At 38.5% G+C, this 23,473-nt stretch overlaps 1 protein-coding gene across 3 annotated transcripts in view; it reads right to left on the reverse strand.

The window, feature by feature from the left end:
• Positions 1-16,173, reverse strand: part of radil (Ras association and DIL domains) — a 33,792-nt gene extending 17,619 nt beyond the window's left edge. For 2 of the 3 annotated variants that reach the window (XM_088008430.1, XM_014970847.2), the window contains exons 1-11: positions 15,822-16,173; positions 14,064-14,158; positions 13,792-13,925; positions 12,155-12,644; positions 5,155-5,270; positions 4,881-5,063; positions 2,946-3,600; positions 1,596-1,726; positions 647-684; positions 365-516; positions 97-209 (exon numbers count right to left, since the gene is read on the reverse strand). In XM_088008430.1, coding sequence (XP_087864556.1) covers positions 97-209; positions 365-516; positions 647-684; positions 1,596-1,726; positions 2,946-3,600; positions 4,881-5,063; positions 5,155-5,270; positions 12,155-12,644; positions 13,792-13,875 — 1,962 coding nt within the window. In that variant the 5' untranslated portion in view covers positions 13,876-13,925; positions 14,064-14,158; positions 15,822-16,173. The remainder of the gene's footprint in view (positions 1-96; positions 210-364; positions 517-646; positions 685-1,595; positions 1,727-2,945; positions 3,601-4,880; positions 5,064-5,154; positions 5,271-12,154; positions 12,645-13,791; positions 13,926-14,063; positions 14,159-15,821) is intronic. The other variant, XM_088008428.1, reaches the window with a different exon arrangement.
• Between the last annotated feature and the right edge of the window lie 7,300 nt (positions 16,174-23,473).

The raw sequence follows: 23,473 nt of genomic DNA on the forward strand, positions 1-23,473 counted from the left end.
GCTCAATACAAGGATAATATAGATAATTTATATTTACAATCAGCTCAGTTTTTAAAACATAAAGAATATAGTGCCAAAGCAATAGTGACAGAGAACCTTAGTGATATAATAAACACACTGCTGGAATGTGTACATGATCACTTCTTCCAAGATAGTCATAGCCTCTTCATTGGCTGTTATGGTCGCCGATAACAACGAGTCCTTTGACCCTGGACAGAGATGACAAGAGACACAGGGACCTTTAGGAGGTTGCAGGAAAAAGGAAAGTACAGATGTGTCATATCTGCTGCATGTCTGCAAGTAATGACTCCTCAGCCAGGCCATTTCCACTCATCATTCAGACTGAGTGTGTGGTGTGTGTTACCTTGCAGAGCCTCTATGCTGTGTGTGTAGGCTGGTGCCCTTTGCTGGATAAAGTAGAGGATCTCAATTGAGTTTGACATCCAGAAGAAGATGGTCTGCAAGTCTGGGATCAGGTCTGAGATGCTGAGTAAAGACAAGGAGGCTGGGTCCTGACTACACACATGCAAGGTGACGCATTACGTTGTTAGGAAGACACAGTGACACAAACAACAGCATACAGACAGGAACACATAAGTACACATTATTTCTTTCTATGCAGCATAAGTTAGAAAGTGATACTCACTGCTGAGCTTGCTTCTGAGCCAGCTCCTTTGTCTTCTCCTGCAAGCCACACACCCACACACACGCACACACACACACACACACACACACACACACACACCAATTAAGTTCCCATTAAACTTGCAGGATCTGCGTAGGTGAATTACACTTCTTTTAAAAGCCTGGCTGACTCAGAATACTGAATTTATGTAATTTAATGTTTCACAAATGCCTTTGAAAGCCTGTATGACACTTTTGCTATGTTTAACTAGTAATTTTAAAATCTGATCATCAAATTTCCAAAAGCATATTTGTTTTAAATTGATGCTGTAGAAACATATGAAAAAAAATGAGCTTTTATTCGGAATACAAACTATGTAGCTTTATATTTCCCAGTTGAATTATTGTACTACAAACTCAAAGATTTGCTTTGTAACCAATAGCATTACAGCTACTTAATGGCCTTTATAACTGCTTAGTAACCTAATGTGTGTTCTCACTAAGATTTGAAAGACTCCTTCAATGATTGCCAACATACATGCTAAAATCTGATTAAGACCTCCTTAAGATCTAGGTTTGACATAACATTGGCCACTTTCAGTCTCATTTCTACCAGCGGTTCTGAGTGGAGGCATGGCCTAAACCAGAGTCAGTGAATGCTCAACAACAACTTCATTTAATGGAATAACTATGGTGCAAATAAGAGGAAACATCTCAGAGGAGAACATGTGTATGTAAACTTCTGGTTTCAACTACAACGATCAGTTAAGGTACAGAGAAATTTCTATGGGAAAAAAAGTAATGAACAAAAACACATTATGACTTAATATAATTTGAATGCTAGATCAAGCTAGCATTCAAACTATGCTAATATAAAGCATGTTGAATACCAGCCTATTGGGGTATTCCTCTAATCTGAGATAACCAATGTACAATTTCACCAAAAGAATAGTTCATGTACTGACACCAACCCATGCAATTGTTTGGATTCGACGGACGATCTTCAGCAGCAGTTTGCCAAAGCTGCCAGGGGGGAAGGTTGATGCAGAGTGTTGTATACACAGACACAGTAGGTAGGCAGGCGTCAGCTTATGGTCGTCTCCTGGGGGGCAGAAATTTTAAAAGACCAGTTGGAAAAAATACTATTGACTTATTTTCATGTTGGGGTGCATATCCAATCTATACATTCATAAATTAATCATCACAATATTTATAGACACAGGTGAACTCTTCCTACATGAGAATAAGGTGATATAGTTGAAAATAGGAGCATACAGTTAACTGTCATGGATGAAGACAAATACTGTGTGACTCCTGTCTTTTTAAGAGAAGAAGACAATCAACCAAGCTGACACTATAGAGATATCACTTGTATATTTGACTTTCTGTAACTTTCTTTGCTGGAGTCCGTTTGAGCATAAAACAGAACTAAGTGTTTAAAAATCAGAGGTTTGCTTTTTCTATTCTGCAGGGCAGGAAAACTTAGGCACCAACTTGTAAGGCCTGATTAGACTAAACAGAAGAGATGTACAGTCTGACAACAAATCTGGCATCTTTTGGAATCAAGTTGTTGATGCAAAAAGTACATTTTTATGTTTTGTCAAAGTATGTTTTATGTTTTGCTGCCATCATCGATCAAAATTAGTATCAAATACAGACTGACTCACCCTCTGGGGAAACAGTCTATATTTGATATATTAAACTATTAATACAAATATTTTTGGATTAAATAAATACATAAGCTAGGTCAGATATTGTGCTTAAACAGAATAAAATAAATTAAATTCTAAATTGTGTTTCTAATCTGTGTTTAAAAGGGTTACATAAAACTATACAGCAATAATTTTTTATCCAAATTCAACACTGTGCTGCAGTCTCTAAACTATTCAAACCTCAGAGTAGAATTCTTAAAAAATAACACATTTTCTTATTAGAGATTATCTCAGATTCCACTAATCACTGGATTCATTAATGGCATCAGACATTTCTTTCCACATTATAGATAATTGTGAGAATTATCTATAATGTTTGAAAATCTATTCAATACAAGAGAACTAAAAAAATATAAAAACATCGTGGCCTTCTTTCTTATCTCATATACTTGGACCATTTAAAGCAACATGTTAATAGTCTAATTAATTAGGCATAATACCATTTAATCATTATAATCATATTAATAAATATCATCATTATTATCAATAGTAATACACGAGTGATAAATTCTGGAATTGTGCTGCTCAGGGCGGCAGCACACTGGTAATACCTCTGCACGTACACTGAGATTTTCTTTTATTATTATTTTTTTTTTTAAAGCTGCTGACCTCCAGGTTCAATGAGAGAGATGATTCTATTCAACAGCTGGTCCTCATGAGCTTGGTCAAACTCCAGCTGTAACTTTCTTTTTTGACCTCCTCCTCGTCCTGCTGTTTCACCTCCTGACCCCATCCCAACACCGCGAGGTTTCACCAGGTGTGGCTTGAAGCTACGTCTAACTGCCGGGACACTAACCACTTGTGCGGTTTTGTCCTTCAGTACAGAACCGCACATTTTACAAGTCTGAGTCCCATCTTCTCCCTCCTCTACCCCTGAATCATAAAGCTGCCCCAATGTGCGTAGCCGTGCCAACGTTTGAGCAGGCAGGGGCTTGGCGCCCGTGGGATCCTTGTAGAGGAAGATGTAATGAGCTCCAAAGGAGAGAAGGTCGCCATGTCGCAGCGTCGTTGTGCGCTCACAGCGGGAAAAGTTCACCAGCACAGTGGCGTTGAGTACAGGCTCAACAGCTACACAGAAACGGTGACTTTCCGCCAAATCGTCTCCCTTGTTGCTGTTGGTATGATGATGTGGTGCGGGGACTCGGCGCAACCGACAGTGGAGGGGAAGAATGTCAGGTGAGAAGAGGCATATGTTGGGGCGGGCTGATGGGGTCTCCTGACCCACTGTGTGCTGCTCCCTGTTCAGAAGATAAACCAGGCAGTCCTGCAAAATACAGAAAAATCATTGATACATTTAGGCCTGAAAAACAACTCGAATCCCCTAAACCTTTTTACATTTTGTAAAAGTAAAACCATAAACCTTAATGTATTCTATTGGAATTTGTATATGACAGACCAACACAAAGTAGTGCTTTGAAGTGGAGGGAAAATTTTTAATTTCTCACCATTAAAATCTGAAGTGTGATTTATTTATTTACTGAATAAAATCAAGTGCAACCAGTCGAGTTTTACACATTTAAACATAAACAGTGGACACTGTTCATTATTCAAAAGTGTAAGAGAGTAAGACCCAACTACAGCATTAATCAGAGAGGCAGGATCTCTGGAGGAGCTGCCAGAGATCATGGCTCTGGTGGGACAATCTCTTGACAGGATCACTATGATTCATGCACTTCACCAATCAGGCCTCTAAGAAAGGAGGCAAGAAAAAAGGCATAACCCATAAAAATCCCCTTTTGCAGATTGCCATAAACCATGTAGGGATCACAATAAAGATTTTGAAGAAGATGATCAAATCAGACTGAACTGGAACTTTTTTGGTCTAAATACACTTTAGAAAAAAACAGCAGTGCAAATCATCCTGAATACAGTTCACGATAAACTGTGTTCAGTTTGGATGCATCTAAACAATCAAACAAGGTGGTGGCACCATCATGCAGGATGGGTTCTTTAATTCCACAGAACTGAATGCTGATCAGAGTTGATTTGGGAGGATGGATTGAGCCAAATACAGTTCAATCCTTTGAGAAAACATGTTGGCAGCAGAAAACTTGAGACTGGGGAAAAAGTTCACTTTCCAGCAGGACAATGACCCTGCACATGGAATGGTTTAAATGATACTAGAGAGGTGTCATTTATGAATGATCTGATCAAACTCAAAATCTATGTAAAGACTTGAAAACTGGTGTTTCTCCCCATCCAATCTGAGCTTGACCAAGTTTGCAAAGAAAAATTAGCAAAAAATTTCAGTCACTATGAGAACAAAGGTGGTAGACAAGAACCCCACAAGACTGACAACTGAAATAAGAGTAAAATGTAGTTCTGTTGACTTGACTTGGGCTTAATACAAATGTTTAATATAATTGCCACACCTTTATAAAAACTGAGAAGAGAATGTTTTATTTTCCTTCCACTTCACAATCATGGTTTATTTTGTGTCCGTCTATAGCATAAAATCCCAGTAAAATACATTTAAGTTTGTTGCTGTATTGTGGCAAAATGGAAAAAAAATCATGGTATCATAAACATTTTCATTATCTTCACCTGCCGGTTGAATCCTTGTAGCAGAAGAAGATGGGGGGACTGGTAGAGAGAGTGCCTCACCCCTCCTGCTCCCTGACTGCCCTCTTCTTTCCTCCGGTTGCTGGAGGGTCCATCACGTTCTCGACCTCTCAGTGGCCCTGGCAAGGTAGAATAATATCGTTTGGGCTCCTCTCCCACTCCAAGCTGCACATACAGAGAAACATGTATGCATTTATGTTGTTTGATGAATAACAGATAATCCATCATCAAAACTGGGTGTGAACAAGGCCCCTACCTGATTAAGACTTGTTTCGCTGAGGCTGCGGCAGAAGGATGAATTGCTGGAGCGGGGCAGGGTCAGTGTCCCCTTAGCCCTGTTCCTCTGGAGCTTCCGGGCCTGGGCATTAATATCTGTGAGGAGGTAGAGAGGAATAACAAGCATGAAAACAAGGAGGGAAGGGAAGGACAAGGAGAACATGTAGAGAACAAAGTGAAAGCGAGACAAAAGGATGAAAAGAGCAAAGAGGAAACTTTCTTTGATTTAGCGTATTTTATTAACATGAATGCTGAACACATGCGTGAACCGACTAGATTTAAAATACTTTCTTAGGGATTAATGGCACATGTATAATAACTTATGTGTAAATAAAATAAAAGCTTAGGTGAATAAGTGGCAACAGATGAAGCATCACCAGGAGCTGACAATGGTGAAGAATGTTCCAAGGTGAACAACTCTCCATGAATCGAACACAGGCAATCTATGGCCAGGCTACGTAACACACACACGCATCCTAACACACTCTGCAGTGGCTTGCAAAAGTATTCATACCCCTTGAACTTTTCCATATTTTGTCACATCACAACCACAAACATAAATTTAATGTGAAAGACCAGCACAAAATGGTCTACAGTTGTGAAGTGGAAAGAAAGCTATACATTCTTCAAGAACTTTTTTACAAATAAAAAACTGAAAAGTGTGGTGTGCAAAAGTATTCAGCCCCTCTGAGTAAATACTTTGTGGAACCATGTTTTACTGCAATTCCAGCTGAAAGTCTTTAAGGGTTTGTCTGCCTAATGACCTGAAATTTTTGCCCATTCTTTGCAAAACACCTCAAGCTCAGTCAGATTAGATGGAGAGCATTTGTGAACAGCAGGGTGCAGATCCCCCTCCATGGGTTGCCACCTTATCATGGTGAAGGGGTTTAAGTGTCCCAATGATCTAAGGAGCTATATTGTCAGGGGCTTCATGCCCTGGTAGAGTGATTCAAGGCAGATGGGTCTTAGGTGAGGAACCAGACAAAGTGCAGCAAAGACCCTTTATGATGTACATAATCACTGGAAACAGTGTTCCTTCACTTGGACACAGAACCAGGCCTGGAGGTGGGGCAAGTGTGACTAGTAGTCGGGCTTTAAGCCATGGAACCCGGCCAGGCACAGCCCAAACAGTGGGTCCCTCTTCTTATGGACTCACCACCTGTGGGAGGGGCCAAAGGGGCTGCATGCAGTGTGGGATGGTGAGGTCAGGGACCTTGACGGTCCAATCCTCGGCTATAGAAGTTGGTTCTTGTGACATGGAATGTCACCTCTCTGGTGCTCACCTCAATGCATGCCTCTGGTTCCGAGACCAGTCTCCTTGAGAGGGGTTGGACACTCATTTACAGTGGAGTTGCCCCTGGTGAGAGGTGCCGGACAAGAGTGAGTCCCCCATCTTGGTGCCTGTACATTGGGGTTCACTTTCCAGCAGGACAATGACCCTCCACATGGAAAACACCAGATACAGGCATAAGTTCAATGATTGACTTTGTTGTCATCTCATTGGATCTATGGACCCATATCTTGGACAATCGGGTGAAGAGAGGTGTGGAGCTGTCCAGTGACCACTACCTAGTGGTGAGTTGGCTCTGGTGGTGGGGGAAGATGCCGGTCAGACCCCAAGGTATGAGAGTCTGCTGGGAACGTCTGGCAGAGTCTTCCATGAGATTAAACTTTAACTCCCACCTTCGGGAGAACTGTTCCAGTGTTAACATATTCCAGTGGCGGTGGGAGACATTGAATCTGAGTCAAGCCTCCTTTAAACACTTTTCCACATCTTTCTTCCTGACCTCTAGCTGCGTTACTTGGACTTCATGATGCCGTTTGCTCCCCAATATTCTCTTAATCAACCTCTGAGGTGTCACAGAGCAGATGGATTTCTACCAACATTAGATTACACACAGGTGGACTCTATTTAGTCATTAGCAAAGAAAATGGGCTGAATACTTTTGCACATTGCATTTTTACATTTGTAAGAAATGTTGGCCTTTATATTTGATAGGAATGTAAATCGATTTATGTTTGTGGTTGGAATGTGACGAAATATGGAAAAGTTCAAGGGGTATAAAAACTTTTGCAAGCCACTGTATGTCACTGACTTATGGGGGGGGTGACAACGCAGGTAGAGGTGGTCTTCATGGAAATGACTGACAGCCACCCTCCCTGAGGCCAGTCCCCACCTTTAGAGCTGGACTGTACCACCCGACCAGACCGCAGGGGGGAGCTCCTGTGTTTGCCCAGCCCAGACCGACCCATTAGAGCCGCCAAGAATTGAGGGGTTTTGGGCCCTACTGGAAGGTGGAAAGGGTTAGGGGGGAAGAGGGGGCCTGAGAAAACAACCCCACACCCAAACACCAAGAACACAATTTACCCCCAAACACGCAAAACCTTTCACACAGCACATGCCACAAGACGTATGCAGAAAGTGAGACACATAAAGCAGTTACTACACAGAGATAGTAACTGCGTGTGGCAGTAAGGTGTGGCAGGATTTTGCTCATAACATACAAATGTCAAATTAGATACCAAATTTATTTAAGCAAAAACAAAAATTATGAAGTTAATTTGTGCCAAATATATGCGAGTGTGTTTAATGAATAGCTACAGGGTCAGAGGAGCTGGACTCGTTCTTTCAAAGTTGCAGTCCACATGACTGAGGCTCTCATTCCACGTATTTTAAACCAGTTCATAAACAATGCCAACATTTGTAATGCCTGGAAATCAGCTTTACTAACCTAACTTTTAAAGACTAATTTCTGTTTTGCTCCACTTTACCACGTCAGTCAAAAGTGTTTGAAAAGCATTTTAACTGGATTAAATCTAGTTTAAAAACTGGTCATGACTATTAAACTGCAAGTCTAAAAGTCATAAATAAAGCTCGTGCTGCAATTTTTATTAATTTAGCCAATAACATGAAATACATGGGATTCATTGACGAGCTTGGTTGCATTGCAGTTTCTGGTAAATGTATTTCCTGGATTTCCAAATATCTCACTACCCAAGTTTGTGAAATCACAGCATTTTTTTTCTCTCAGCTACTCATATTATCAATGGTGTTTTACATGAATAATCCTTAGTACAACCATATTTTCCATCAACTTCATTAATATAACAGAGTCATTAGTGTATCTCTATGTTGATGAGACAGTTCTGATACAGACAACTTCAGCTAAGTTTTAGAGGGCTCCAAGAGGACTTCTCCAAATAGCACGTATAGTTAAACATCTAGGAGATGAAAGTCATGGGGTTTGATAACATAGGCTGAAAATCGTCAAAAAATGCTATTATTTTAATGTTTTTTGTTGGGGTTTTTTTTATATAAAAAAAGAGAAGAAGAAAAAGAGGTTTTATCAACTTTAGTGGCCTTTATTGGAGAGTGGGTTAACCCAAACCACAGAGTCCCTCAGAATTCCCTAACCCCTGCACTTCCCCCTCTCCAGCTTGGAAATGATTTCCATTAATGCACAGTGTCAGCTTGCATTCCAACACCATCAAAGTGACAAGTAAAGCTGAAACCTAAACATTCACAGAAAAACCGCTCAGTTAACAACAAAAGTCCCTGTGTGAGCATCACTTTAGCACAAATTAACTTTCACAGAACAAATTTCTGCAGGATGACCATAGCTCAGGTTGGCAGTGAAAGTTCTACAGTATCTTTAAATTGTGATCTCTTTTATTAAAGTGTATGTGAGAATAGACAATTCACACATAAACATGCACGCTCCCACATACACCAGAGATAAAAAAAACAACACAAAAACAAACAAAAGATAAAACTGCTAACAGAACAAGAAAAAAGTCCAGGCTGGGTGAGTTTTCTAAAAGCTAAAACATAGAGAAAAGGTTAGTGTGAAAATAAAAACATCAAAATGTGATAAGTGAACAGAAGTTTTTTCATAGAAAGCAATATTTTCTGTTATGTTATCGTTTGATCTTTTCTTTGACAGTATTTTAAAAAAGCAGGTCATGTTTCAGAATGTTAAACCAATGTCTCACCTTAGAACAACAAAGGATTTTACATGGTAATACTGATCATAGGATAAATGTTTTAAATTAATCCAACAACTACTGAATACAGACTACCAAATAAAATATTTAATTTTCATCCAGAAACAAACACAAATTTGTTCTGCTAGGATACATAACAAAAATAATTCTAAATGGTAGAGGAAAAATCAATAAAAAAAAAACATGAATAAATTTTGAAAAGATAGATAATATAATGTACAGATAGCCATTTAGGAAATTAACTTCTTTCAGTCATTTTTTAAATTCCTGTATTTATTATTAACTATGGCAAGTTTAGTTGTATGAACTCATTTTCTTCCAATTGACTTGTTAAAAATATTTTAGTAAATGGTGAAGGTTGGTGTTTTAATACTTTGTGCCTTAAAAATTCATGAATCTGCCATGTTAAAATAGACCTTTTAAAACATTGCCTTCATTGTTTATGCAGTGTTCAGGAAATGAGGAAGCTGTGATCTGAAGGCAGCAGTCAGGTCTAAAAGCACCAGAGCAGCACAGTTCCACAAATCAGCATTTAGCTGAAGGTCATTAAAAACTCCTAAAACAGCTGATTCAGAACTATGAAATTGTTTCAAACTGAACTGAAACTTAGATGCTATGTTCAAAGAAGACTGAAAAATAAACTGTGCCCAATAGCTCCATTAATGGAAGAGCACATGGAGACACCTTTACCCCCAAAAATAACGTTGCTGAGCTCAGCTTAAAAAAAACAAACAAAAAAAAAACACACACACACACACACGCACACACACACACACACACACACACACACACACACACACACACAACATTCTGGAGGCAATGTTGCATAGAGAAATCAAGCAAAGTAGGTCATCAATCCCCTTTTTTAATGTGATTTATATCTTATATTATATTTCATTTCTTAAAAGGAGAAGAAAGTGATTCTAAACCTGGCTCAGTGTGGAAAAGGAATAACCCCTGATAACCTGCATGCTGGGCACAACAGCTGTCAGAGTGTTCGCAATAACAGTCTCCAACATCGCTGTGGAGAAACATTAACCCATTCTTCTTTGCAGAATTGTCTTAACTCTCTAACAGTCACACTTAGACTGTCAATTTCCAAAACCACACAAAAAAACCTTGTAAAAGCATACATTGGGTCAGTATGACCCTGCCGCAACATGCACAGATTAAAAAAACTTGTGGGATATAAATGACCCCGTCTGTCAAGAGCGTGGGAGGGCTAAACATAGAAGAGTTTCAGTCATTCATTTCGTTTATTTCTGCCATTCCAAGGTGGGCTTGTATGCTTTGCATCTTTGTCCTGTTTAAGATCAGGAAGTGACATTTTCATTCAGAAGAGCAGGATTCACAATTTTATCAAGTGTTTCAGGTTCAGCCAAGCAAGACCATCACACAGCCACCACTATGAATGTGACTTCCTGTATCAGTCATTGAGTCATTAATGAATGTAGGCGAGCTACTAGGTTTCTTTCTTCTTCCTTGATTTTTTTCCCCATTTGTACATAATAGCTCTTACTGTGCTGGAGTCCCAGCACAGGAATGGCTTTGCAATCACTCATTTTTAGTCTGTTTTAGTGCTGCAAACATTTCTGCCTTAAAGTGCCTAAAACATATCTGAAAAACTGGCAAGTTGAAACCATATTTTGTCAAAAATAGGTTTTGGCATTACTTCGGTCACACTTGTTAGTAGTGCAGACCATTTTGTTGGATATTTCTACTGGTATTTTGATAATCTATCTTTGGTTAGAAACTGTTTGAAATTGCAATGCCTCACTAAAATGGGACTAATTGTCATCTCTTCTGCTTTATAGATTGAAGCCAGGACATTGGCGAGGCCACTTCAAAATGCTATTATTACTTCTAGCCAAAAGTAGTAATAGCTAATGGTAGTTTTCACTGACATCTCAGAAGAGAGATATTAGTGAAAACAGTAAAAAAGAGAAGAACCCCCAGATCCAAATCTGACTGCAGGTATGAATAATTTTGGACTTAGGCTGTTGTATGTATACAACAAATGACAACTTGACATGAAAGTCATTCTGTTTTCTGAAATTTTATTTTTCTGTGAGGCCTGAACAATATTCAGCTTTACTAGACAAACAAAAAAAGAAAACAGTTCATATGATTGCAGACTGACTCTCTGGCTGGCGCAGAAGTTGACATAGCAACCGGTACACACTGGCACGCTTCATAAGAAATGTCGGTGTTGCTGGAAAGCATAATGTGTGACTGAGGCTAAAAATACTTGTCCTCCATCACAGAAAACCACCAGAACCATGTTTCTTGAATTCTTTTAAAGGGATCCAGCCAGGTGAGTGTCAGCATATGCTCATACAAGAAGCAAAATTTAAAAAAACTGAAAACAATTAGGAATAAAAGGTCAAATCCCAGTTACTGAAGAGACATACATTTGCAAACATAGCATTCATGCCGACTTTGTTGTATTACATACTGAAAAGTCACTCTGTTTTCATTTAGTTTTTAGGACAAAAATGAAAAAGGTACATTTTACTAAAATGGTAGATTTCCAGATAGAATTAAAACAATCTAAAAGATCAGAGTACTGAAGCAAGACTTAAGCTAACACTGAAGTTCCCACATGATTCTAAAAAGACATCGTCCAATAAATGGTAAAATTTCAGAGCTCTACCTTGGTGTATGAGTGTGTGTGTGTGTGCGCTTTGTGTTTTGATATGTCAAAACACACACACTACTCTGACCCTGATTAAATATTCTCCTCACATCACCTTTCTACAAAATTTACACACACACACACACGCACACACACACACACACACACACACACACACACACACACACACACACACACACACACACACACACACACACACACACACGCGCGCGCAGCGACTGCAGAAGAGCTAACGAGCTGTGCTTTTCTGCCGAGTTTGACATGTAAGAGAGAAGAGAATTAGACCAGCCGCTCTGTGGTTGTGTGTGTGTTTACTTACCAGCAGTGATGGTATCCTTCTCTTTGGCATTGAGTTCATCCACCTCAGCTCTCCTGCGCAGCTCAAACCTGCGAGCATGTCCTTCTCGGGGCTTCCACAGTTCCTGGAGCAACAGCGGCTTCTCGTTGTCCCCAAGTGCTCGCAGGCACTCAGTCCTCCATGCCCCCCCCCCCTCCAGACGTCCGATCACATCACACAGCACATAGACGCGGGCTGCATCCTTGCTGAGCGAGTACCGCTCCAGCGCTTCCTTCACGAGTTCCTGAGCACTAGAGCGGGGCGTGGCCAGGACACTCTTGTAGTTGGCACCGGCACAGATCTCATCTCCAAAGATCTTCAGCACCCCTGGGGCCGAGCTCTGAGTGGAGAGTTCAGCGGGGTCATCCGCTGGCCGCTCTGGGGGTTCAGTAGTGGAGCGCCGATCCCCTCGAGTGTTTGTCCCCGTCTCTGCTGGGACACGGTCTCTGTAGCTCAGAGTGCGGTACAGGACCTAAAAAAGGATGTATTCAGTGAAGTACACATCATGAACTTGGAAGAATAAAATCACAAAACAAATATTGCAGTAAAAAGAAAACTTGTTTTCATGAAACATTCAATAGGAAAAATCAACAGATACCCATATTTTTTCACACTAATGAATAATTGTGAGTTTATTGCAAATTTTAAGCAAAATTTTCAAAAACATTGGGTTGTACATCAAATCCTGGAGGGATTGCTTTAATCATTTCCATCGGTCACAGACATTTTTGTGGAAGTACATGACTATAACTCTGTCAGACCCCCCGATTTCTGTGTTTCAGTGGATTTTTGATTTTGTTGTTTCCTTAAGCACCGCTGTCTGTGTGAAGAGCAGAGCTGAGGTAAGCCAAGTTAGCCTTTCCAGGTCAGGACATTCACAGCAAGGGGAGCGAATAAAATACCACAGAGACTACTTTGTAGATTTTCCTGCTTGTCAATATCAGTGAATGTTGTAAGACTTTGTTAAATTCTACAATTCCAACTATGTTTTATGTATGGTAAAAATGATAGGATCCTACTTTTTTTGTTTTTCTCCTCAAACAACTGAATTTTTTTTATTTGCATTATTGAGACATGAGGTTTTCTCAATGGAATTTGGTCACACTCTAGTTTGGGGTTTGCCAAGATTATCAGTTAGAGAATGTCGTTATCACACCGTGACTTAACCTGATGACAACATTTTTTATGACAATGATAAACGATATTTACCCATTCGTAGCATAGCTGGACTCAGAATGCTTCGCAAGTAGTTCTGCTAAGACAACTTTCACAGATGGTGTGGGACATTTGTATTTGAATTACTTTAGACACAATTAATTACCATTAAGAGACACCATGCAACCCCTCTCAAGTAGCTATGAAATTATTAGATGGATAATTGTGTTTTTGCTGAATATTGTCTAATTAAAATAAATTAATCTGCTGTAAATAAATTAAGCCTGACATTTATCAAAGTTTTAGAGGGCTTTGTAGTCTTTGACCAGTGGAAAGCTAATTAAACCTAAACAATCCTTTTGCATGACAGTAGAAGTAGCTGTACCTTATTCATTTACTTTATCAAAGTTATTTAGCTTTCTAGCAAGAAATCATATCATAAGGGAGAAGCGATGTTTACATACCTGTGTAAAGGTTCTGCTCTGGCGCTTCAGGCGGCTCTTGGATGGCAGGGACATGCTGGCCCCAGAGGAAGAACCGTAGAACATGATGATGCTGTTGGCCTCACAAACTCCAAGTCAGACAGACAAAAGAGGAGCTGATGGATGCAGGAGGTTATCACACACTAGTTGCGAAGATATTTATTGTATAGTAAGCCCTGTACTTTGCAAAATGAATTAATCCTGATGGTAATGTGATAAACAACAAAAAAGTATTTGCAAGATGAGAAATGTACCTTAACTTTAAGTATTATCACTTCTTTTGCAGCAGGAAGAAGGTCACAGTACCGGCTCAGACAATTTACATTTCATTACACTGTCACCTTTCACTCTGAAAAAAACAAACAAACAAACAAACATTCAAGTATATGGCATGTTACATCAAAGTATCCCAGCAGTAATTCTAAACATTAAAGTGTCCTTCAGGTCCCTTCAGAGTCACATGAGTACCAATTGAATTTCTGCTATTTTAAATACAAAGCTGGAGTATTCTGACACTTATGCACTGGGAATAGCTGATTTTATCAAGGTTAAGTTTATAACTAAAAAATGAGCAAAACTGAGTAAATAATATTATTGAAACTATGGATGTTTTGGGGTTTGACACACAAACTATAAAAACATCAACATAGAAGGGAACTTTATGTTCAACTCCAGATCATAGAGATGTCACTGTGACTGTGAAACATTTTTGGCCAGAGGTTATATAGTGGAGTCAAAGAGCAACTGACAGAGAGCAGGGGGCCAAATCTGACTCATCATTAGTATTTATGTGGCCCTCTACACCAGTGGTTCCCAACCCTCAGAGCAGAAGCGTGATTTTGGATCCTCCTTGCTCCCACACACCTAATTTAAATGAATAGGTCATTAGCAGGCTCCTGTAGCACTTGATATCATATGGAGAAAGTCATACATTGGAATCAGGTGTTCATTTAAAACTTGATGAATAGTGGATTTTTAATCACCCTGCATTAAAATACCACTACTTTCTTTTGGTATTCAGACAAGTACTGTTATCATAGCATTATGATGGTAGAAAACCATTATCAATTTTAAAATGATCCATGTGGTCTATGTTACTATTATATTGTGTTTCTGAAGACCTCTGTTCTAGTTTGACAGAAAGGCCTTTATTAGACCATTGCAGTGTTGAGGGGAATAGAGAAATGACTGATAAAGAAACAAAGATATTGTAATCAAGTCCATCTTAGCTTACTTTACTGATGAGTTGCCACCCGATCTATTTGCACCAAAATGTTGCACCTCCTGCAAACCCTTGAACTGCATAAAATTCTTTTTTTTTTTTTTAATATAGTAGTAGGTCAGCCTAAATAGATGATGTTGTAGCAGACTTAAGAAGTGCTGGGATAACGTGACTATTTTAAATGCCGCCTAATCCACAGTAATCTGGCCACTTGGCTGCAGTTAAATCAATCCCAGGAAACCCCTCCTTCGTCTACTCACAGTAAGAAAAACTAGTGAGTAGGTTCTATGTTTTACAGTGACATGTTTGAGACCCACTTGGTAATAATGTCTCACAGGCTATTGACCTGCTGTCTGCCCTTGTGTTCACCACCAGAAGGTCAGGATTTAACCGTGCACACACCCACCACTATCACGGAGAGATAAAACTGTGGAGCTCAACTTGTGTCTGCCCCGTTATTCAGCGTTAGTCCGTCTGTTTACCACTTCGGACTCGCTGGTCGTCAGTAGCAACCGCCTTAGCAACAAAAGGCAGGAGAAAATCCTCAGAAATTAATCCGTTGAGGAGTCGGCAGGCGCGGCCTCTGACCGTCAGCAGGTGTGCTTAATGACTGTACTCCGGCTCATTTTATACTGTTATCTAATTAGTATAAATACCACCCCACAAATAGAAACGTATATGAATGATTTACCTTTTTAAATTAATTAGGTTAGCTGGTGGAAAAGTTGAGTGCTTCAGCAGCGCACTCTCCTGGGAGCTCTCTGTGGGTCTGTTGCCTCAAAGTACTCACGTTGTCTGCAGTGCGTGGCTCCATGGTGCTGCCGGGGAATCCTTGGCTTCTCTCGCAATTCCTCTCTCCCCCCCACAAAGACAGAAAATCCCCAGAAAAAATGGATGGGGGATATACAGATGCTGCTGCGCCGTTCCCACCGTCGCCTCCCCGTCTCGAGTTCCCTTCCACATTCCCGAGACGGCCCCGCTAAGTTGGACAACAGACAGACGCGGTGGGTTCCCGTTCCCTTCTCCGCCGCGTGCCCAGCAATGCCCACAGCCCTATGGTAACCGCATTCCTACATCCACAACGCCTCGCGGCCGAAACGAGACGGAAATGACCGAGCTCTGCTCGTCACCAAAATACACCTGCTTCGGTTTAAAGAGATGAAAAGGGCTCCCTCTGGCGGACACTTAATTACTATCTCTGTCTTCAATGCAAATAGCAGGTTGAAAACCCCTCAACAGGGTAGAAATTAATGAAAATTATTATTGAGTAGGTTTACTGGAGAGACTGTTTAGTATTTGGAAAGAACAGATAATGTTAAAAGTAATCTAAGTCACACCTACCAATTTACAGTGGACTTGAACTTTACCTAAGTGTTAAATCTTCAATTTCTGTCTAGCGCCATCTTTGATGAAAGAGAGAGTAAGTGCTTTACTCAAGCTAATCATTATTATCTGAGACACAAATAAAATTAAATTCTTTGTCTATGGTCGACAGATTTCGGAGGCATTGCTGTTGCTCTATATGTGGCTAATGGCCCTTTGATGCACATGTCTCAAATTTTATTTATTTATGGATATTAAAAACTTCCTTTACTTTGAAGTTAATCATAATACAATTTCAAACTTACAGAAGTTTGAGTCTGAAATGACTAGAACTCCAGGTTTTAATAGACCCTTTTCACAGTGACGTCAGACAATGGCCGCCATAACTCAAACCTGGGTATCTACTTCCGGTGTGATTTTGCCTTGGGAACCAAGCTGAAAAATTCCCGCATTCTCATAATCTTAAGGATATAATAAAAGGTAAGTTTAATAATAACAGCATTTAAGTGTTAGATAGCTGTTATTAATTATTGTAAAATCACCATTCTCTAACTGTGTATAAAATAAACAGCCTCCGATCGGAGAGTAAACCACCTAGCAGCAGCTTTAGCCACATTTAGGACAAAATATACTCTCTGTCAGTGCTGTAACGTTTAGAGGTTCACTTTCTGTGTTTTATAAAACAGTGTTTACGTGTTAGATAACCGTTATTAGTCATTGTCAATTTACCATTCTCCAACCAGCCTCCGATCATGAGTAAACCAGCTAGCAGCAGCTTTAGCCACAGTTAGGAAACATATACACCGCCGCCTGTCAGTGATGTAACGTTTAGAGGTTCATTTTCTGTATTAATGGAAAATAAAGGACATAAAAATAACTTTAATCTGATTACTGGATTTGAAATACGAGCTCGTTAGATTATTCGTTACCGGAAAAAGTGGTCCGATTAGAGGAAGGCATTACAAAGCAGCGGCGGCACCGGACATCTCTGCTTATAACAAACAAACCCCTATTTTATGGGATGAGTGGCAACTCCAGTCTATAATTTAAGAATCTGATCAAGATTAGAGCCTAAAACGTTATAGTTCAAAAACAGTAAAAAGTTCTGGTTAAGGAACAGTTATGTCACGTAGTTAGCTAGCTAACAAAATTCACTAATGCTAAGCTAACGGTTACGCAAAACAAAAATACCTACCTTCATAGTCAAACAGGTATTGTTCGGTGAAGAATTTCTAGCCTTTGTCTAATTTAGATTTTGTTGTCAGAGAAAATTGGTTTGCAAATCGTGATCTATCTTCAAATCTTATTTTAGGCAAATGTTTTAGAGACTGTAAACTCCATGCTCCGGTGTTCTGTCTGATCAACATATGCTGTCAGATATACACATATATATATATAAATATCTAAATCTCTCTTTCTATATATATGTCTCTATATAGATATATATAGATATATATGTGTCAATTTTACATATATATATATATATATATATATATATATATATATATATATATATATATATATGAAATAGACAACTTTATCGTTACTTACTATGTACACCGGAACTAAGGATACACAGCTTCGAGCCAAAACGGAGGTTGTGTGACGTCATGTGAAAAGGGTCTATTCCAAACAGAGACCTCTTGGAGTCTAAACACAATCCATCAGTGTGTGATTTCATGTCAATATAAATTCAGCTGACATGTGAAGGCATCTGAGATATGCTAGTGAATATTATTGACAAAAAGTTTTGTGGAGATCAAAGCACACATCAGATGGTCCAGGAGTAAAGTTTTGGAAAAGTTCAAAGCTGTTTTGGATTGTAAGACAATATCCCACCTTGAAATATGTTGCAGACATCTGAAAATGGAAAGTATACGGCACATCTATAAACCTGCCAAGCCTGTCTGTCCAAAACCCAGGACAGAGAAGCATGGTTGACATTGAAGATCAAAACTAAAGCATTGAAAATGTATGTTTGCAGATGCTCTCCAACCAATCTGGCTGAGCTATTTGACAAAGAAGAACAGGCAAATCTTTTCAGTATGTAAATATGCAAAGCTGGTAAAAGACATAGCCTGTCTCCAAACTTGTAGACAGGTCAAACTTGATTTTAAACTTGTAAATACAGTACAAATTTAAAAAAATACACACAAAGAAAGAGACAAACAAAGATTTCACATCAAAGTACAGCAGTGGAGAAAAAATGTTTTAAACCATTTAAAGGAAGAGTTCAACAATAGAGTGCATGAAAAAGCATTTTTATTATAACAGAGATAGAAAAGATAAAAGCATTGTTAGCATCAAATCGGCTTATCACAGCACAGAAAAGCACCAGATACAATAACTAAACTGAAAACTATAGAACCATAAATGTGGGAAAATACTTTAGCTTTCATGGAACAGGGAGAGATCAGCAGCAGGACTAAAAACACTAAGCAGCTTCATAATCACAGAGCCTAAAAATAATAGTAATAGATATGCCGTTTGTAAAAATTTTGGAATTCATACAAAGTCTTATGTGCACTACATCTCTAAAAGAGACAAATACTGTAAGCAAGATAAAGAGAGAAAAGTAAAATAATTAAATTGCTTATGGAAGTAGTGTTAATACAGGATATGATAAAGGTACAATACAACACTCAGTTGTTTGATGTATCTTGAAGGCGTCAGTAAACAGAATACAAATACAAGCTGTTTGGTATTCATGAATATGGTTCAAATTAGCATCAGTTAAATATCTTTGCTTCATTTAAACATATTTAAATCTACAATAAACATTAATATCCCACTCATCTGTGGTGATACATTTGTAATCATATAGAAGATGTTTTGTTAATTTTAGATTGGTTCATCTTTCTGAAATATCCACAGCTCAAAAAAAGAAAAAATGAAACAATTGTTTGAGATTTACAGTTAGAAGTTGTTCAATCTTCTTTCTAATGATTCAATTCACATTATATTTTTGTAAATTGCATTTTTTTAATCAAAAAGGGAGGTAAATGTTTGAATACAGAGATTTGCTTTGACTAAACTTGTTGGGTAAGATTTGCTTAGTATCTGGCTTGGTTTCATACATTACTTAATGTTGTCAGAACGATTTACTTTGCTATAAACAGATTATGCATTGAGATTCTTTGTGACCGCCTTGTAAAGCAATGGTAATATCCATTCTTTAAATTAAAAAATAATTAAATTAAAAATTAAAAAATTATGTGACTAATGGATGTCAGCAGGGTTGATCACAGTGTATCCTTGTACAAACTCAAACATTTTCAAGATCCATATTTTGATTCACAGTCTTCCACATATATTGGCATACCTGGTAAAGATAAATTAATGAGATTAAAAATAATTAAGCAGTAGCATAACCTCACACTGAAAAATCTGTTGCAGTTATCATGTGGAGATTTTTTTTACCTATTCACTGTGTGTAGTTCTAATAACCCAATACACACTTTTCTGCTTTCTGTCTCAGTAGAATAGAAGAACGTAATGCCAGGGAAAAAGAATGCTCAGGCAACATGTTGCAATGCATTTGACACTGGAGATCACCAAGCTGCCACAGATACATGTGGACATGTCGCTTCACATGAGCATCACAGCTCCAAAACACCATGCATCCTGTATCTGAGGGTGCACCGAACGCATTTTTCTAGCTGATCGTGATTACCGATATTTTAAAAAGCCTGACTTGCCAAATTCAACTTTGTCCAACACCAGTTTCTTATTGGGAGAAAAAATCTGTCTGAAAAGCCATTCTATATGACGAATATAGCAAGAAAATATCTATGCTGGCAACTAGGAGTGACTATTGTTAACAGCACACATGCAGATCTGAACTGTTGGTCAGACCTGTCAGTCCTTCATCTCTTACAGCAGAGCAAAATGTGATAGTAGATTATGTTCACTTTTGGCAAGGTAGATAAGATCAATGGATAAGACCGGTTTTTCATTTAGGTTTCAGTCGATCGCTGATTTACCAAAATTAAGGAATTGGGGACAATTTTTCAGTTCACCCTACTTGAAACACAATGAAATTGACATCTTCACATACTTTCTGATTAATTTGGCCAATAATTATTTGACTACTCATAGATTATTGAAAATGTAATTTTATCTCATTTAGCTGATCACGATGCAGCAGAACCAACTGCATTCCCCACCATTAATCCTAATGCACATGCACTACTTAGAACAGCAGGGCATCAAACGCAACACCCAAACTTCAAATACGTGACAGCTAGGACTTGATGTTTCATAAAAATCTCCTTCATTTTCTCACATTAAGACTTTCATACCATGCACTTCTAATACACCACCATAAGGAACAACAACGTGACAGCAAATTAAGGTAAACCTAGATCTTCACCCATTGTAATCCAGGATATTAACTTTATTTATTATTTATTACTGCCCTGACTGTAGATATGAGCAAGAATTACATAACTTAGCAGAATTGACATGTTCCCCTGCTTTTTACGTTGTCCTCCAAAGAAAAATTAGTATCACATTTATACCACAGAGAAAAGGAAGTCATGGACATCTACTTCAAATTTTAACACTCTTTGCTTAATAAAGTAAGTATACATTCTAACCTTACTTTTTCCTCGCTGAATACATTTGATTATATTCAAATTTAGATATTTTTGAATATAGTGATGTGAGATTATGCTACAAGGATGAAACATTAATTTATTTTAAGGCTTTTTACACGTTTTTACCATAGGTAACATTGTATTGAAACTTGATTTTAGCTGACTGATACCAAGCTTCCTGGCTCCTTTATAGCATACCTCAGTTATTGTCTGAATAGTAACCGTCATGTAAAACTTGTAGAAAACATTTGCGAGTAACCAAGTGGAGCTGTGGTGACAACCAGACAGAATACAAACAATTGATGCAGGTTGGTGGTCCTTTAAATTGGGTGTAAAATCCTGAGTAGCAAACAACTGTTGAAACATGATCCACGTCAGTTGCTTTTTTTTTTTTAATACCTTTAAATGTTAGAGTTCTTGACCTTTTAGGTCCTCCTGCCACATTCATCAAAGCTTGTTTGGCAAGCAGAGTTAAAGACTCTTAGCAAATAGATACTTATATGTTCAAGCTATTTATATGTAAACACTGACAACCATGGGTTTTGGATTAATGGGTGTAAGATAGTAAAAGATACAAACAACTGCAGCCAGTAAGTAATACACACACACACACATGCACACGCACGCACACACATGCACACATACACACACACACACACACGTGCACACGCATGCACACACTCCTGAGATGCCTTAATATTGGGGCAGATTATTCAAGAGTACTAAAGCTTCAGTTTCCTTTCAGATAAGACGTATTGTTTAATCATGGTAGCGTGAGCTAACAGTTGCGGCAGTAATTCAGCCTTCTGGCAGTGCTGATTCATTGTGGTTTCAGACAAAGTATGTCACTAGTTTTCACCTATTTTCAACACTACAATCACATCACAGGAAAATATAATCTCTGTATAAATGATACTGATGACATTCGTCTTTGCAAAATCTAACCAACAACACGAAACTGTTAGTATTCAGTAAATATACTACATAATCAGGTACCAAATAATTGTGGATGTATACAGGTCTGTAAGGCTGCAACCACAAATGTATGCTATATATATATTAATAAATTAGTCTATTCATGCTTATGTTGATAATTACAGTAAGTCACTAAAAAAGGAAAAACTACTGATAAAAATAACAGTATTATGTGATATATAAATCTAGATTGGAAGTAAGAACTACTCATGTTTATCAGGTGTAAATTATGATTACAATAATTGCTAAATTTATGATGATAGTCAAGGCAGCTAATTGTAAACATTGTCTTCCTCTTGACATTAAGACAATGTCGTGAATTCAGCCTCTGAACACTGAATCTGGACGCGCACCACATAGAGAAAAACCTCCAATACTAGTAACTAACCCCTGATCACTGGAATAAAATCAAATTACTGGAAAATACAGTGATATATAACATTAAAATGAACCAAAGTGGGGATTCTAGCTGTGTCCAAGTTTACAAAACTGCCTCAGATTAATCACAACAAGGTGTTTTTGCTATTGTTTTTTTGTTGGTTTGTTTTTTTTTTTTTTCATGAAAGACCTCATTTGTTGTTGTATAATGTATATATAATGTATAATGCAGGTTGGTGGTATCTGACATCTTTTATCGTTATTCCAGGCTGTGACATTGTTGTAAGATTTACCCAACTTTTAATTAACATTGTCTCAACATTGTTTCCTTGGGAGACAGTGGAGATAAGACTCAAATGAAGGAATTCTTGAGAAAAGCACAAGGTTTTCCAAGCAGCTGGGACCAATCTGTGTTTTTACCCGAGGCTTCACCTCTGGTTTTGTAGCAGGGTCGCCAGTAAAATTGGGCTGAGTTATGTCATCTCCAACATCATTTGAACTTTACTGAAATGTTTTAATCCTACTTTTAATGTTAAGGTTATTATGATCCTACTGCACTATTATCTTTTAGCAATGAGTCTTTCTCTGCTGTTGTCTTATCCAATAAACAGCATAAAAGAATTTAAGCAATGGTGATAATTGCTGAGAATACAGCATATTGTCAGGTGTGATATTCTGCACTTTATATTTCTTGGTGGCAACACTGGTGCTCAAAAGTATAAAACCTTTTCTATTGGTGACTGGTGAGTAGGTCAGACTGAGGTTCTGAAGCCTTTAGATTTTCCAACTTGATTTTCCAGTAATGTGTGCAGTTTGGATGTGTATGCACTTCTTTCTAGCTGGGAACTTTATTCCATAAAGAGTCTAGCAAACACATATTTTAATGTGCAAAGCACATTTGTTTGTATTTTCTAGCTGCCTGATAGGACTGCTTTTGTTGCAGCAGTAGAAAATGGTCCTGTCAGATGAAACAAGATGGCACCAGAGAGGGATGCCTGTGATTTGCTCATTTGTGCTGCTTGTGCACCCACAAACAGTCAAAATGCCTAAATGTACTGGTAGTTTTCCAATTAAGATAACTCTTATTTGAAGCAAGCCTTGAACTTGGACACAGCTCTCCCAAGCAGCTTAATCACAGGAGTCCATTCCTGTGAAGTCATCACTGATG

Source organism: Poecilia mexicana, unplaced genomic scaffold (genome assembly GCF_051168715.1).
Source record: "Poecilia mexicana isolate PSO_F unplaced genomic scaffold, ASM5116871v1 scaffold_2, whole genome shotgun sequence".
NCBI classification, from domain to species: Eukaryota; Metazoa; Chordata; class Actinopteri; order Cyprinodontiformes; family Poeciliidae; genus Poecilia; species Poecilia mexicana.